The 18,949-nt window shown below is 33.6% G+C and overlaps 1 protein-coding gene across 1 annotated transcript in view; it reads left to right on the top strand.

The window, feature by feature from the left end:
- The window catches only part of LOC140749259 (uncharacterized), a 79,291-nt gene that overhangs the window by 32,578 nt on the left and 27,764 nt on the right, over positions 1-18,949 (top strand). The window contains exons 32-48 of the mRNA XM_073082302.1: positions 500-562; positions 3,119-3,216; positions 3,495-3,674; positions 3,991-4,210; positions 4,461-4,624; positions 5,498-5,674; positions 8,184-8,298; positions 8,979-9,035; positions 9,404-9,501; positions 11,919-12,098; positions 12,769-12,988; positions 13,243-13,406; positions 13,829-14,004; positions 15,724-15,830; positions 15,905-15,969; positions 16,659-16,706; positions 18,805-18,895. Of these exons, the coding sequence (XP_072938403.1) occupies positions 500-562; positions 3,119-3,216; positions 3,495-3,674; positions 3,991-4,210; positions 4,461-4,624; positions 5,498-5,674; positions 8,184-8,298; positions 8,979-9,035; positions 9,404-9,501; positions 11,919-12,098; positions 12,769-12,988; positions 13,243-13,406; positions 13,829-14,004; positions 15,724-15,830; positions 15,905-15,969; positions 16,659-16,706; positions 18,805-18,895 (2,223 nt within the window). The remainder of the gene's footprint in view (positions 1-499; positions 563-3,118; positions 3,217-3,494; positions 3,675-3,990; positions 4,211-4,460; positions 4,625-5,497; positions 5,675-8,183; positions 8,299-8,978; positions 9,036-9,403; positions 9,502-11,918; positions 12,099-12,768; positions 12,989-13,242; positions 13,407-13,828; positions 14,005-15,723; positions 15,831-15,904; positions 15,970-16,658; positions 16,707-18,804; positions 18,896-18,949) is intronic.

Raw genomic sequence — 18,949 nt, 5'->3', positions numbered from 1 at the left:
GACATCTGTTATCAACCCTAGATAGGATCAGATATTCCAACCTGAGGTCGGCCACGGATACGCTGGTAACCCTGCGAACTAAGCGAGAATGCCTCGGAAAAGTATGTCTCCCTTACCACACCCTTCAAACCAGAACACAGCAGCGCTTAACATTGCTGATATGAGGCAAAATTAGGTGCGGCGGTGGTGAACCGGAGTCGAACCACAAATGGTTCTAACAACTTCATACCACCGTCTGTCGCTATGTTTGGAGTGTTTTTAAGTAAAATAATAATACGAATTTGAAATTAAATATATTATTATTTTGATTGCTCTGATGTATCCAAAAATTATGACAAAGTAATTCGGATATTGAATAAGACTCGTTGATCCGAAGTACACACTACCTCTTCCTTGCTTTGCCTTAATTCGTTCCGCGAAAACAAGCATTTTTATATGCAATTTATATTATTCAAATGAACGTTAGATGTATGACAAAATATAAAAATTTAATTTTCAGAATGTTTGGAATATATGTGGCAGCTTAAAAATCGCGCTGATATGAGAAAACACAACACTGCTTGTGAGTATGATTTAATTGTCATAATTAGATATCGGATTATATGAAATTGCATATTTGCATATGCGAATCATATAACGCCACTTTTTTGGCGTTATTGCAGATTTTAGCACTTTCATTGATAGTGTATATATCAGTAGTTATATGTATTCGGCGTATTGTTTTAATGGTTCATAACTTTAAACGTGTGGTATTTTAAACTGGACCGTTATTTTTAAAAGATACTCACGTTCAAAACGTATTAAGCAAGGTTTTGCCTAAACTACTGAAGCTTGAATCATGAAATTTGGATTGTAGCTTCATTTTATAATGTAAAAGCGTACTAATAGCGGATTTTTCAATATACCACCGTTAAGGGGGTTAAATAGGGGTTTGAAAGTTAGCATGAATGTCCGTCAATTTTAAAGCAAACTCGATGAAAATTCACATTCACATTCACATTCACATTCACATTCAGCTTTCTGATATAAAAAAAATACAAAATCAACCCTTAACGTGGTTAAATAGGAGTTGACAGCTTATTTTAAAATTTGCCAATTTGAAAGCCAGCACTATGAAAGTTAGCCATTGCTTTACTGGTTAGATATAGTAGAACTTTAATTCTAACGTTTATGAAAAATCTACCTTTATGTGGGTTAAATAAGGGTAGTAAGTTTGTATTAAAGTCTCCCAGTTTTGATGTAAACTTTATGAAAGTCGGTATTTGGCTTTTCGGTAGACAATAATTGAACACCTATTTCACCGTTTTTGGAAAATCAACCCTGAAGGTCGTTTAATTTTAATATCCATTAATTATAAAATAGGGAGTGTAAAAATAGCATTTAGCTTTTTGGTTCAAAATAATAGAGCTTCTTTAATGCCGTTGATGGAAAATCTACCCTAAAGAGGGTAAAATAGGAGTAGAAACTTCGTTTAGAAGTCCGCAGATTTTGAAGCAGTCTATGAAATTTGATATTCGGTTTTCTGATTGAAAATAATAGGACACGTAGTTCATCGTTTTTGGATAATTAACTCTTAAGTTAGTTTAATAGGGGATGGAACTTTATATTAAAATTCGTTAATTTGGAAGCAAGAAATGTAATAAGTAGCAATTGGCTTTCTGGTTGGGAATTATAGAACTTTTTTAACACCATTTATGGGAGATCTACCCCTACGTGGGTAATAAAGGTGTTGAAAGTTTGATTAGAAGTAAGGCGATTATGAAGCAAAGTCTATAAAAATAATATTTGTCTTTCTGGTTGTAATAAAATAATACTTATTTTTTTCGTTTTTGGAAAATCAACCCTTAAGACGGCTATAAAAGGATCTATGCAGTATGCCTTTCTGTTTACACACCTGTTGCAGCATATTTAGCTACTCAACAATCAACCCCATTAGGGCACTAACTACTATAAGTAAAGAAAGTTTCATTAAAAACTGTTATTGAAGTTACGCCAAACGTGTTTGGAAAAAGAACAGAGTGAGGTTTAGTGTAGGGCGATATTACACGGGGCGTTTTAACATATTTTTTTAAGTCGAAGTGCAGAACAGCAGTTTTTTAGTAACGCGCAGACCCGCGGGCCACAAGGGAGAGTCGCTAGCCACACACCACCCGTGGGTCACGAGTTGCCGACCGCTGGTGTTGAACATTCGCTTTATTGATACATACGTACATAGGAAAGTTTTTTAAATTCCACTAAGGAGGTAAAATAAGTGTTATATGTATTATACTGGAATGTTTAAGGCTCGAAGTCAGAAACGTTAAATTTCAGATAGCGTCTATTCACACGTAACCACAGCTAAACGACAACGTGGACAGGTGGTCAACATTCTCAGGTGGTGGAATGCCCCCTGGATTTATAATATTTATTTATAATAATATAATGTTATTTAAAACATTATAATATAATTAACATGTATCAAAACGCGCCTCGATTTCGGTATGCGAACAGGCGCGAATGTGTCGCAGTGAGGAGCGGTCGGAGTGACGGTTTTTAGGCATTGTTTTATTTATTTAAATGATTATACAGCGTCTGTACTAGTAGTACTCATAATTTTTCTTTTTTTAAAAGATTGGTATTTCGTTTTTTTATCGAGCAAAATACCTGGATTCATAAATAAATAAATGGATAGGACGAAGGAAAATGACATCCGAATGATAATTTAGCAAAAGCTATTCTCATTGAACACAACAAATTATAACTACACTTTTCATACCTACTAATTTGCAACTTATTTATTATAAATTATTAATTTACCTAACTAAAACTAAAGATATTAATAAAATTAAAAATAAACTAAAATTTATTATAACTAAAACAAAATGTTAGTCAACTCATTGACTACTAAGGAGCGACCATTTAAAGGTTAAAATATAATATTTACAATAAAAAAACTAGAGAGTCAGACGTAATTAAAATACTGTAGGCGCGCAGCCCTAACGCGAAGTTTCGCCCGTCGTCCTGTAGGTATATAATTCAAGGACAGGGCCGAGTTACAATACTGTATAGATCCTTATAATGTGGTATGGAGCTATGCTGACTATTCCAGTAAAAGATACGTTTATTTCTTTTATTCTAGGTTTTCATTGGAAGGTACAGGAAGATGCTAAGCGTGGGATTACTTATCATGGTGGAATAGGAGGTAGAATCACGTTACCTGGAGAATTTCCACACATGGTGAGAAAACTGATTCTTTATGACTTTTTAGGGAATTAAAAATACTTACCATATGAGTAAGTAGTTTATCAGATAATGACATATATTTTATAGATGCAACTCGTATCTTAAGTCAGTTAGTGCTTTGCTTCCCTATAATGATATATGAAGTGTTTCTATCTCAGCGCAACATTCAAATTAGAACGCAGTAATGTTTGATACTTGTATTGTAAGTACATCAGAATAATACGAAGTTGAGGATGACGAAAAGTGCATAATAATCTTGTTTTCAATTCTAGGGAGCGCTGGGCTGGCGAGCGGTGATAGGTACCTGGTTATTTATGTGCGGTAGCTCGCTCATAAGTTCTAAGTTCCTGTTGACAGCGGCACATTGTTCTAAGATATCCTCACTTGATACCAGAGTTGCTGATACTAGGCCAGAGATCGTCAGGCTTGGGGATAAAAATATTATTGATTTCGTAAGTATTGTAAGTTATAATAAGATTAACGAAGACCGGATGACGCAACAAATCTCGGCAAATTCGTATATTATGCACATGCATGATTTCTTAGTCTAAGAGGTACCTGACATTCAAAAATCCATGGCACGAATGACACAGGCATATCCTATAATGGAGCTGAGAGTATTTTGGAGTAACGGATATGTTTTTGTACACAAAAGTTAATAGAAATTAAAGTTAAATAGAAATTAAAGTTGAAATGACATTAAACACTAAGATTTTATAACATTAGTTCTGTTAATATAAATGTCTATATATAGTTATTCCTTTACAGTTCGCAAACGGCCAAAGTCCCACAGACGCAAAGATCCTTCGATTCATCGTTCACCCACAGTATAATCCTCCCAAGAAGTACTTCGACATAGGTCTGATCGAGCTGGCAAGCGAAGTCACTTTCCACAGCTTTATACAGCCGGCTTGCTTGTGGACTAGCGCTGACACTAGTCCATTAGGCACTGAAGCTGCTGTTACTGGCTGGGGAACTGTCGACGCAGGTATTATTTTCATTTTACGACCCATTCTTGTTAATGGTAGAATCCTCTAAGGTTACGATATACAGGCACCACGTCGTCACCGTTTCAGTCTTAAAAGTAGTGTTAAACGCTACTGTGTTCAGCTTTGACGGGTGAGGTCAGGTAGAATATCGAAAGGTTCTGACATAGTTATTAGGGGTAGCAACACGTCTGTGACGAACCTCAGGTGGCATTGAATCTTATTTATAATTACAGATTGTTTTCGTTTCAGCTAAACAGGAAACATCACCGGAACTACAAGCAGTATTCGTAAATGTCATCGACTCAGACACCTGTAATTATCTTCTTCGTTCAATCTTCAACAGACACTTCCGAGGCATTCAGCCACATCAGCTATGTGCTGGCATACTGACGGGGGGGCATGACGCTTGTCAGGTAAACATCTTCTGAACGCTCTAAAGTCTGTCTGAAAGAACAAACAGTTTCTTATTTATACATAAGAATACCGAAGTAGAAGTATAAATTAGAAACTTCGCAAAGATAGAAAACTTAAATACTGTAAATAAATAATTTATATTAACTCAAAGTGCTCTTTCAAGTTTCAAGCTGAGTTTTTGTAATTGGCCAGTTTCAGTATATTTTTAATTCTTTTATTTTGAAAAGTTTCTTGATAAAGAAATAATAAAAAATATTAAGTTTCATCTAAACTTGAAAATGCTTCAAATTTAATGCGTGTTCATACGGAAATGGACATACATACATTCTAAAGAGTATAGGTATACTTTGAGTATAGGTATACTTTATAGAGAAATCGATGTAATAAAGACAATATTGTCGATTCTTAATTTAAAACACGTAGGTATCATCATCAACCCACTGATCCACTGATCCACTGCTGGGCACGGGTCTCCTCTCATTATGAGAAGGATAAGGCCATAGTCCACCGCTCTGGCTAAGTGCGTATTGGTAGACTTCACATACCTTTGAGATTTTTTTTTATAAATCTCTATAATTTCCTCACGATGTTTTCCTTCGCTGTTAAGCAAGTGATAATTAATTTCTAATACGCATATAACTTTGAAAAATTAGAGGTAGGCCTAGGATTTGAATCTCGGACCTCTCAATCGCGAGACCTCTTCTTAACCACTAGGCTATCACTGCTTTTAAGTAGGTATAATACAGTTAAAATAAATTAATTCATAGATAGAGTGCATGAACGTAAACTGACAGCTATGTGCTTCTTCTTTTTGTACATCATAGAAAAAATCTAATGTTATTTTACCTAATATATAAAACTTTACTTTCAAGGGTGACTCTGGGGGACCACTTCAGGTGAAGATTCCGTTACCGATCACGACTGAGGGATCGATGTCATACGTCATCGGAGTGACGTCGTTCGGTGTGGGATGCGCGCGCGCAAACTATCCCGGCGTGTACACTCGAGTTTCCAGTTTTATTGATTGGATAGAAAGGATTGTTTGGCAGTGACATATGATCTAACATGTGTGTCATTATGAGCAGTTTAAAGTGCCATTAAAATGACATGTAAGCCGCTTTGAATCTTAGTACTTACTTGTTTTATGTAACTTTTTAAGTCGAAAATAAAATTTAATTTGGCATTGATATCCTTTATTACCCTTTTCGTAGTGGTGCTCAAGACAAAAGGAGCATTAGGTGCTCAATAAAAGATGTATGTGTGGTACACCAAATTTGTATATTTGCAATTTCTTAATACAAATATCATCTGATTGAAGTTTAGACATGGATCACGAGAAAGTTAAGAGAGTTAGTGTCCTTGTCAAATATACATTCGTTGTAATCTATTTCTTAACCAAAGATGAGGGCCAGATATAATTACAAAAAAATATAGAAGTACCGATATTAATTAACGCCTACATGATTTTAAAGAGCAAACAGTCGAGTGATTAGAGTATGTCTATTATTTGATAGGCGCGAACACGTAGTCTTTTCTAAGATTTAATAAATATAGTTAAAAAGAACGTTTTTATGTTAAAATCTACTAAAAAGTAGAGAATAATTTTCAATCTAGGAATCAATTAAGGAACAGTAAATAGTATATTTGTGAAAAAAGCGTGGGGTGCTCCATTCATATTCTTTTTGAAAAGCGAAATCCTAAAAATCATTCTAGAAGAGATGCCCTCTTGTAGGTAAGTTTCAGAACATTTGAGTTATAGGGATCTAACATTATTATTTTTAAAACTAAATATCACGCTATAACAGTTATTGAAACTAAAAAGTAATAATTGTTGCAATGTAATAACTTTGCGATGAACTTTCTCTAAGGCGCTCGAACACCGCCTCGAAAATCGTTAATGCTGATGATATTGATAAGAACAATTGGGCGGAAGGAGCGGTCCGCCCCGGGTCTCTGATCCTAGGGGGCCTCCATACACAGTTGCTAAAAAAATGTCGTCAGAACTAAACAATCTATGAAATGTGTATCACTCAGCGAAAAACAAGGTCACCGAATCACTGGCTAATAATTCTATTTTTTTTTGTTCGACTTGCGGAGGCGCTGCCGTCCATCTGGACTTTATTTGATTTTACAAAATGACAAATGTGTCAGATGATACATTTGTCAGGTGACACATTTACCATTTTGTAAAATCAAATAAACTTTTTACACTTTTGGGGGCCTCCATTCAACTTTCCGAACCGGGCCTCCGACGACCATCGTCCGCCACTTCTGCTACTCCTATGTAATAAAAACATTCATTAAAAGAAATTAAACCAGTTTTAAGATCAATCATATGGCTAGAAATAGAAACATTCATCATAACCGTTCCAGTACGCTTACCATGAGATTTTACGTTTTGACAAATATGACTGTTTTGGTATTTGTTTACGTATTCGCCCATACAATTTCTAATCAGTCATTGTGTCAGAACATGGAAATTGTATGGGCCAATACGTAAACTAATACCAAACAGTCATATTTGTCAAACCCTAAAAACTTATGGTAAGGGTACAGTAGTTTGGAGCCAAACAAATAGACAAACTAATGCTTTGTTATATAGATAGTATAGAAAAAATTTAACAGCTTTGTAATGATGGTATAGCAAAATTATATACGTGTATGATTTTCCTCAAATAATACAATTGAGTCAGTTGTTAGTTTGGTAAGCAGTAGGTACAGACATTACTTAGCAAAGACATATTGTAATACAGTTACACGTAATAACTTACAGAAAACGTCATAATAATACTGCATCAAAATAATATTTACTATCGGTTCTTACGGATACTTGCGGATGGTTCTTTGGATTCTCGAATATTGGGTTGCCATAATATTATTTTTTGTAATGAAGTGTGTGCAAGTGTTAATAATATCACTGACAGGTAAATAATCATTATAGTGATGACCCATTAACGCGTTTTTCCCCAAAACATATTTTAATTGTGTTAATTTTTTTACAGTTATACCAAGTTACCTAGTATGCTATGGAGAACAGGGATACATAAAGCTACATCGAGGAAAACGGGTAGGTAATTTCTTTTTATAAAAGTGTATGCGGTATAAAGATGTTACCATTAGTAAAGATAACTCAGTCCTAACAAGAAAATGTAACCAGTTATGACAATTGAAATTGTCACTGTCATCTATTTTCGTGTTTGAAATATATATATATATATATATATATTTCGGCACGTTTTTTTCCATTTCGTGTTGTTTTTGCACCACTTAACTACTCATGTCGTCATTATTCCGCGTAAATTACACCATGACCGTCGAAGACGTAATGTGAAAACGAGTATGTGTCTGCTATTTGTGTATTCCTTCAATTACAAGGCGGTGAGACATTTTTATTAATCTATGGATGTAACAAATAAAATTTATAAAAAATGTCTATGTCTGCTTATTTCATTTGATCTACGATTACACTGATTTTGTTAAGTCTTTCAATGGCAATTGGCCGATGTTATATGAAGTAAGTTTGGCTACTTTAATTTTAAAGAAAGTAAATATTTCCAGATGGATGATGGCAATATCAACTTAGATACCACAACAACTGAGAAATCTAATCCATGCAGTCCTTTGGTATCAAATGAAACAGCTTTCTATAAGCAATACAGAATCAGCGAGGCTAGTAAGTTTTTTAAGATCTTATGATGTACGACTGAGGTCCCTCCATCGTTAGGTGCGTATTAGTAAAATACTAACAATTACAGCTTATGGTTTAGATATTCCTACCTGAGGTCTGCCACAGGTGTGCCGCTATCCCAGAGGACTAAGCTGGAACGCCTCGGATAAGTATGAATTGTATCACACCTGTATCTTTATTAGAAAATGTCTAAATAATAACATCCAGTCCGATATAAAGTTTAAAAAAGGAAAACCTTTCAGTAAGCGTAGAACTCGCCGAGCTAGTTACATTGTTCTTCCAAAAGCAAGAACAAACTATGGAAAAAAAGACAGTTACTTTTGAAGGAGCACTCCTATATAATAAGATACCAGGAAATGTTAAAGATGTACTCCCATTCAACGCTTTCAAGAGCAAATTAGCTGGGTACATAATAAAACATGAAGCAATCACTTAAATATGAAAGGGTTGAATGGGTATCTCATAATACTATGTGTGAATTGATGATACCTTAAATTAATTTAATGTAAATCTCGGTTCTCATAGAAGTGACGTATTTGTCTTATTTGAGAATCAAAATTCTTTAAACCTAAACCTGTATTAGTACCCCAAAAATAAGCATCTTGTTAGACTACAAAGCTTACACAATTAAATATACAAAATAATATAAAAAATGTAATTTTCAGAATGTTTTGAATACATCCGGGAACTTAAAAATCGATCGATACAACACAGTGTAGATTGTGAGTATGCCTTATTGTTACTACCTACGTCGTTTAATATTATTGTCCTGTACCCTTAGTATGAGTTTTTACGTTTTTACAAAAATTACTGTTTTTGTATTTGTTTACGTATTTCCCTTAAATTACCAATCAGTTCTGATAGATTCCACTAATGGCGCTGATTGGAAATGTATGGGCAAATACATAAACAAATACATCAACAGTCATTTTTGTAAAATCGTAAAAGCTTGTACTAAGGGTACTGTATATTTTAAAACTATACTATATTACTAGATAATTTTACTTCGTCTGTTAAAATATCCGCGTGGTATTTTAAAGTGTGTTTTTACTTTCCATTTCCGTAAAATCTATGTTTATTTATGTTCTAGGCTTTCATTATCGGATAGAGGAAAATGAAAAGCGTGGGATCTTTAGTGGTGATGGAATAGGAGGTAGAGACACGTTACCTGGAGAATTTCCACACATGGTGAGAGAGTCGATTATTTATAACCAGACATCGGATTATATGAACGCAATTTTATGGCGTTATTGCATATTTAGGTACTTACTGAATGACAATTGATTTAACAGTAGTTACATGTGTTAATATTTATATAGTTCCTTATTGTGATTATATGTACGTATATATGATATACTCGTACATTACCTTTACCATGAGTTTTCAAAACATCCCACAATCTTACGCTACGTTTACTCAATCCATTATTCTGTTCCGTTTGCTTCAGTAGTATGGAGTAAACGTAACAATAAGTGCTCAAGTCTTTTTGTCTACCTCACTTTACTCAAAAAAACTCTACTCTACTTTCGCAAAAAAAAGAGACAAAACATAAAGCGACATTTTGTCAATTTAGACATTTAATGTTACGTTACTGACACTATAGTTCTGATACAATCCGCTAGGGGCGCTGATTGGAAATTGTATGGGCAAATACGTAAACTAATATCAAAACAGTCATATTTGTCAAAACTTAAGAACTCTAGGTAAGGGTACTGTATAGATCCTTATAATGTGGTATGGGGCTATGCTGACTATTCCAGTAAAAGATGCGTTTATTTCTTTTATTCTGTACCCTGTACCCTGTACCCCAAATGAGGCATCAACCAACTGTACCTGGTACAGTTTTTTTTGAGGCATCATCTAACTGTACCGTACAGTTGACCCAAATGAATTTACTATTTAATCAGTTATCTATATTTATTAAAAAATAAATCCTAAAAACGGCGGTAACTTATTTGCCAAACTATTACTTTCTCATACTAAGCCATATGTCATGGTCATAACATCGAATAATTAGTTGATTAACCAATAAATTCTTCAATGGTATGACTTATGTATGTTTCTAAAGAATTATACATAAATCATTTGTCATGTATAATCCTTAAGGATTAGTATGCCAATGTATGGAAAAATATGTATTTTCTTCAAAATTTTCATTTTCCTTTAATTTGTCAAATAACATTACTTCCCAGATTTTGATTCTTATACGCAACACTATCAGATAGTGGAATAATATAGAGGGTGTATTTTTTTTCAAAATTAACTCGTTCGATTCCCGGTTAGGGAAAAAGTTATTTTAAAAAAGTAATGATGCAGTTTTAATTTTTATCAAAACCGGCCTCGTAACTCCTTTCAGCATTTTTCGCTAATCCTTATATTTTCGGATTTGGCCCTGAAGGCCCGTTTGAAAAATTCACCCTGTATATGTTCTCATAAATGTGTTATGGATGGCTAATTTTAGATGATGACTTAGATTTTTAGAATTTCAGAAAATTGGTAAGCTTTAATAAAGGTATACTTTTTCAAACTGTCCTTTTAGTCAAATATTTCCAGTCACTTATTCATAAAATGTCTTTTTAAATTTTTAATATGGTAGATATTAAAAAAAGTTTTTACATATTCATACTTCGGTAACATAAAAATGATAAATAATTCGTGATTTGTTAATAAAGCTTGTCCTGATCGGATCACTAAAGACTAACGTCAATGACTGGATGCCCTATACCAATTTTATTTTGTAAGGAAACCTAAATACAATAAATAAATAAATTGTAATTTTTAGTGCATGTTTTGGGCATTTCGGCACTTTGTTTGTGCATCATCAACTACCCATTACTGTCCCACTGCTGGGCACGGATCTCCTCTCATAATGAGAAGGATTAGTGGATTAGATTGTTAGTGCATAATGCCTATTATCCGACGTCTATTTAAGACTTTTTAAGGTCTAAGTACTTAACAAATAAGGAAGTCGTTCACCAGATAATGAAATAACCCATCGCTCTCATGGATGCAACTCGTATCTGAGGTCAGATACAGGTGCATTGCTACTCCTTTAATACGAGTATGAAGTATTTCTGAGTGACGACAAATAAATCAGAACATCATCATCATCATTATCAACTCATTACTGTCCCATTGCATTTGCATGGGTCTCCTCTCAGAGCGAGAAGGATTAGGCAATAGTCCACCACGCTGGCCAAGTGTGTATTGGTAGAGTTTACATACCTTTGAGATTTTTTTATAAATATCTCAGATATGCAGGTTTCCTCATGATCTTTTCCTTCACCGTTTAAGCAAGTGAGCATTAATTTCTAATACGCACATAACTTTGAACAATCAGTGGTGCGTGCCGGGGATTTGAGCCTCGGACCCCTCGATTGAGAGGCCGAGTTTCGTAACCACTAGGCTTTCACTGCTTTTTTTTAATAAGAACGTTGTGAAGAATTACTGCGTAATAACATACTAACATTAGTCTTTTAAGTACAAATTGTTACTAACCAAAATATGGATTTTACGTCCGAAATAAATTATTATTATTATTATTATAATAATTGTGTTTATATACATAGAATCATTACATATTATAAAAATATTCTAAATTACAGGGAGCGCTGGGCTGGCGAGCGGTGATAGGTACCTGGTTATTTATGTGCGGTAGCTCGCTCATAAGTTCTAAGTTCCTGCTGACAGCGGCACATTGTTTCAAGGTATCCTCAGCTGATACCAGAGTTGCTGACACCAGGCCTGAGATCGTCAGGCTCGGCGATAAAAATATCATTGATTATGTAAGTTGCTTGTAAGTTAACCACTTTGGAAGTCTTACGAAATATTAAGAATATAGTACGAGGTATATTAATGTTATTACATAGACATAAGATATGTAATTTTTATAATATAGGAGTAGCAGACGAGCATGCAGTTCATCTGATGGAAAGTGGCTACTGCCATCCATGGACATCTGTTATCGACCCCAGATAGAATTAGATATTCTTACCTGAGGTCGACCACAGGTGCGCCGTTACCCCTGAGGACTAAGCTGGAACGCATCAGAAAAGTATGTCTCCCTTACCACAACCTTCAAATCAGAACACAGCAGCGCCTAACATTGTTGTTATGAGGAAGAAATAGGTGTGGCGGTGGTGCCGCCTGAGTCGAACCACAAAGGATTGTACCACTTTTAAAATGTATTGGTTTTCTAGGACTATTGTCCTTTGATCCGTAAATAAGACAAGTTCGTATATTATTTATTTATTTATTTACTAACACATAAAATAAAGCATGCATTGCAAGCATTATGCATGTGCATGATTTCCTTGCCTTAATATTTACGGGACATTCAAAGATCCACGGCACCAACGACATAGTAAATTGTAGTATGAAGTTAAAATAATATTAAATAATAATTAAATTAATGAATAAAATGTTAAATAATATAAATTCGTTTTTCTCTTACAGTTCGCAAACGGCCAATTACCAGTAGACAAAAAGATTCTTCGATTCATCGTCCACCCACAGTACAATCCACCGAAGAAGTACTTCGACATAGGTCTGATTGAGATGACAAGCGAAGTTAGTTTCGATAAGTACATACAGCCGGCTTGCTTATGGACTAACACTGACACTAGTCCATTAGGCACTGAAGCTGCCGTTACTGGCTGGGGAACCGTCGACGCAGGTACTATTGTTTACTTTACGATTCGTACCAAGCTTTTAAAGTTGTACAATTTTCTGGAAGCACCACCTTTTTCTGTTTGGAAACAGTAATGTTAAGCGCTGCTGTGTTAAGCTTTGATGGGTGTTGTAAGGTAGATAACTTTGTCCGAGGCGTTCTAACACTTAGTTCTCAGGGGTAGTAATGTATGTGGGGTCAACCTCAGGTAGTAATCTATTCTCATCTGGGGTTGAATACAGACGATGTTTTCTTTTTAGCTAAACAAACAACATCGCCGGAACTTCAAGCAGTATTTGTAAACGTTGTTGACTCGGACACGTGTAATTATCTCCTTCGATCAGTCTTCAACAGACACTTCCAAGGCATTCAGTCACATCAGCTGTGTGCTGGCGTGCTGACTGGAGGACATGACGCCTGTCAGGTAATCCTTCTTTGAAATGTTCCAAAAATCTGTCTTGAAGAACATAAAACTTCTGATGCATACATATATTATATACCTTGAAGCTTATGTACGAGTATATTATTCTATTAGGATAAATAAATAGCTAACTTAGACCACAACACAAGCAAATGTATTGAATTCGCATCTTACCTAAAACCATGGCACTTTCCTCTTTTTTTTTCTGTTTACCCGCACCGGGATTATTAGATTACTAATTTATTGCATTTAATTATAAGTTATTGTTCTCATGTAAGTGGCAATTGTCTTCTATGAAAATAAAGATCATTAAACCTATAGCTAGTTACTCAAAGTGATATACCTGAGTTCTAGTAAGTGGCCAGTTGCAATAAATTTTTGTATTCTATTATTTTGTTATGTTATCATATTTATTTATTTTCAAGGGTGACTCTGGGGGACCACTTCAAGTGAAGATTCCGTTATCGATCACGACTGAGGGATCGATGTCATACGTCATCGGAGTGACGTCGTTCGGCATCAAATGTGCTCGTGCAAACTATCCCGGCGTGTATACTCGAGTTTCCAGTTTTATTGATTGGATAGAAAGTATAGTCTGGCAGTGACGTATATGTCATATCATGAACATGTGTCATAACATGGTTGGAGGCGAATAACTTGCAAATAAATATCGCTAAAACAAAAATTGTACATTTTAAATCGGGGCGACGTCAAAGTTTTCCTCCACTGAATATAATATTTAACCAACAAAAAATAGACACAGTCTCGAACACTACATATCTAGGTTTTGTAATTGATATGAATTTAAACTGGAAAGATCATATACAATCATTGTGTAGTAAACTTTCTAGATTCATATATGCCATCAGGCGCTTAAGTTTAACAGTGTCGCAGAGAACAGCTCTTTGCGCATATTACGGATATATGTCATCGGTGTTATCTTATGGTCTTCTGTTGTGGGGTAATTCTGTCGATGCGATTAAAGCTTTTAAAATTCAAAAGAAAGCAATAAGAGCGATTTGTGGCGTAGGACCGCTGGACACTTGTCGGCCTTTATTTAAACAGCTCAAAGTACTACCACTGCCCTGCATGTATATTAAAGCAGTGTGTATATTTGTAAAAGAGCATCCAGAATATTTCCATTTGGACACTGAGATGAAGTCTCAGAGATTGCGCCGCAATGCAAATAAACATAAATTATATATACCTAGCTGTCGATTACAGACGCTCAAAAGAAATGCACATCATTCGATTATTCAAATCTTTAATAAAATACCTGACCATTTAAAAGATCTGCCTATTAATGTTTTTAAAAAGCGTTTAAATGAATGGCTTCTTCTTAATAATTTTTACAGCCTTAAAGAATTTTTTGACAATTTATGAATGTATTACTAGATATTATATTAATTAATTGCATGACTAATAATGTTGGATATTTATATAAAAAATAATAATTGTGATGTGTGTATTAATCTGACAATTTGTTATTTAATATTATAAATAATATTGGAAATATTTTTGGTCTGACTGTATATTTGCACGCCTTAAAGGTAAAATAAGAGGAAATAATACTTTGTGTTAACATCCATTGTACCTTATTTAGCAAATAAAGATTATGATTATGATTATGATTATGAACTGTTTAAAGCGCCATTAATGATGTGTAAGCCGATTCGAATTTAAGCTTAGTTGTTTTGTATGACTATTTAAGTCGAAAATAATATAGATTAAATTTGGCATTATTTTCCTTTATTACCATCATTTTTGCAAATTTCCTAAAGTTTAAAAAAATCGCATGTTTACATTGTCAATACGGGTTAATTCAGTCAGTGAAGAATGTCAAAAATGTGCGGCACTGCTGATTTACTCATGCAAAATGATTTGTTAGAAATCCTTTTATAAATAAAAATATATTAATTTTATTCATTCCTTTCATTTGCAACTTACATAGACAGAAGACCTTTAATTTATTTGGTGATAATACCGATTCAAATAATTGCAAAGAAATTTATATTTATCCGTTTTTTGAGTAATCGTAAGTGTCCAATCATAATATTTCATCAGAGGCGGTCCAGTGTAGTCAAACAAATACACAAACAACTTCGTAATAAATATATTAAAAAAATTAACAGCTTCGTAATACATTTGGAATAACAAAGAAACGTGTATGATTTTCCTCAAAGGATACAATTAAGTCAGTTGCCATCTTGGTAAGCAGCAGGTAACATTAACAAAGAAAATATTAAAATACAGTAATACGCAAGAAATAAGACAAAACGTGAAAACTTATAATAATACTCCATCCAAATAGTGTTTACTAAATTCTGATAACGGATGATTTTTTTGAATTCTCAAATATTTATTTATTACAAAATTCTACTTTTGTAATGAAGTGTGTGCAAGTGTTTTTAATAATATCAGTGACAGGTAATCATTATAACGTGAAATTGAAATTAACCTGTTTTTCCAAAAAATATTTTAATTGTGTTGAATTTTTACAGTTATACCAAGTTACGTAATATGCTATAGAGACGAAGGATACATTCAACTAAATCGAGGAAAACGGGTATGTAATGTTTTTTATATTTCTACATTTTTATTAAGTCTCTGGCCTTTTTTTAATTGCTCATAATATTTTCGAATGTTCTCTAATATTTTACGGTTTATATTAATAAAGTAATATAATGTAAGTGAGTAAATGATTCATTTATATATCAATAGTAATATATTTTTATATAATGTGTTTTCTTTGCACGAAAAGTATTTACAAAAAAGTCTGTACACTAACTCAGGAATAGCGACGGATCTGTGATCCATTTTAGGTAAAATCTCAATCTTATTCGAGGTTGATTACAGATGTCAAAGGGTGACGGAGACCTTACCATTAAGTTGACTTTATGTTTACTTTTGAAAAAAAATACGCTGCTCTCCTTGTGATCAAGTTGAAAGGCCATATGTATGTATATGGCTTACAACACATTCAAAACCAAAATAGCAATATTTTTTAAATTCCTAGACAATTACACTTGAGAACTTATCGTGATTCAACACATCAATCTGTGATTCTGTAAAACTTTAGTATAACAAACTTCTTGTGCAAACAATCAAATTTTTTCAAGACAGTAGGATAAAACACACACACATACAGTACACACATAGAGTCTTATTTTGTATCTTCGTCAGAGATACTTCAAGACCTTCACATTAAGTGGATGTAGATTTGTTATAATCATAAACATTATATGTTTATTACAGCAAGACGGTTCATGGGTCTGGGGAAGCAATGGAGAGGAAACATCAAATGTAAGTACTAAATTCATCAAAATTTGGGTTATTATGAAAGCGTTATATAGGCTCATATACTTGCAAGGTAATAGTTATTCTAGTATCTGTGGGCCTCATACAATGAAATTAATTTACTAATATGTTACCGCATTTCAATAATACTAATGATTATTTTAAAGTAATATTATAACACTGTTAGAAATATGAGTCGGTATGAGTGGAATAAATGGTCTTTATAGATACGTCTTTCCATTTTCGAATATATATACACTTAGAAAAACGCTTATCAGATTTGTTAAATGAACAATAGCGTTCCCAAAGGTCAAAATGTCAATGTTAATTGAATGTCAATGAACAAGAGTCGATCTCTAATGATTGCGGTATAGCTCGAAATAAAAATGAACACAACATCAATAATAATGAAGAAATAAATTGAAATACAATTGATTTGAATTGATTTTTGATGATTTAAAATGAACATTGAGGAATTTCAAAAATACATACAAGTCATTGTTGTTGGAAAAACAAAAATATGATTATAATATGGATAGCGCACAAAAGAAATAAATATATATATATTGTGGAAGCATCAATATGTACGAGTACTTCATCATAAGAATAGTGTTTTATCAAATTAAATCATTTAGAAGTTTCCTAATAGTATACGTATTGTCATGGTAAACTAGTCTCTTAACTTAATTTTATCGACCCTCAGAGTTGTAGCTTCTCATTAGGTTTTAGATTATGTTTATACTAATAAGTTAAATTTTGATACTACTCATAGGATAATACATAAGCATATTCCAAAAAAGCAAGAATGAAAATAAATATACACACAGACAGCCGTCCGAGTTACTTCAATACCGGGACCGGACTGAAAATCAGTGTCGTGAACCATGTTTTCGCGACTTACGCTGAGTTCCGGTAACCTTTTTGTGAGCTTGGCCTGCAGCACGGTATGCAAAACATTGTCCGTAAAATAGTAGGTATATTTATAAGTCGAAATTTTTATTTTTTTGTTTTTTTATGTGATTTTGTATTTTGTCATAATGATTGCTGTAGTCCTTGTTTTCGTAAATAAACGTTATTATTATTATTATTATTAAATAAAGATTCAAATAAAATTCTAGTCATGCACTACATGTGTGTGCGTAATTTAATCCATAGATACCTTCTAATATAAATGTTTGGCGAACTGTCAGCCGGATGCACTTAACTACATAATAATATATACCACTAGCTGACCCGGCAAACGTTGTGTTGCCATATAAATAAAAAAAAGTTAAGAGTGAACAACCCATATCACTTAGGGGTATGAAAAATAGATAGTAGCCGATTTTCAGACCTACTGAATACGCATATAAAATTTCGTGAAAATCGGTAAAGCCGCTTCGGAGGACGGTAACTAACATTGTAACACGAGAATTTTATATATAAGATAAAGAATCCATATTTGAAAACGTGTTCATTTTTATTTCTTTTTCTTTTTCGGCCAGTCGCGAGCTATTAAACAAATATAATAACTATTTAAAATAAACATGTTGATATTAAGTGGATTGTGTATTGTTTCTTGACCTTCAATGTCAAATAAAGGTAATTATTTAAATATTAATTGCGGTAAAGTGGCTACAAAACCTTTGACCATGAATTCTCATATCACTAAAACCCGTTTATAGTACCCATAGAGACATATTATTTTAAGAAATAACAAACAGAGCTGAATAATATCTAAATAGGCGGGATACACATATATAATATAGGTGGCAGTGTTAAAAAAATTACATCTATTTATACGTCGGTAAAACCATATAATGTAAAAGAATGGAGAAGTTTTCCTGTTTACTAGTTGACACTGTAGGTCATTGAACTCTACAAAATAGCGTAACCTAAATTCATACCGGTTGGAGACCTGACTAGCTACTTACGCTGATCTTAAACTTGACATGCGCATAAGCAAGTAACATTTAAAAATGCGGTTATTTAAACACATGTTATTAAGTTATTATTTGGCGCTCTTAGTAAACATAAAGCATTATTTTAGTACTTGAGCCTAAAAAATAGATATATTTTCCCTTTTTTACGATGAACCATTTTTGTACATGATGAGAAATTCCAGAACAACGGTAGTCCACAACAACCAAATCCATGCACTCCTTTTGTGTCAACGAAGCCAAACTACAACAGAGGACGAAGGATAAGTGAGGCAAGTAAGTGATAAGACACTAGTTCTAACGTTGACAACAACATACTAACGCAAACAA

This window comes from Epargyreus clarus, unplaced genomic scaffold (genome assembly GCF_041222505.1).
Source record: "Epargyreus clarus isolate Ecla_fem2 unplaced genomic scaffold, WU_Ecla_fem_2.2 ptg000017l, whole genome shotgun sequence".
In the NCBI taxonomy this organism is placed as follows: Eukaryota; Metazoa; Arthropoda; class Insecta; order Lepidoptera; family Hesperiidae; genus Epargyreus; species Epargyreus clarus.
Note: the sequence above shows the minus strand (reverse complement) of the source record. Positions and strands in the feature narration are given on the sequence as shown.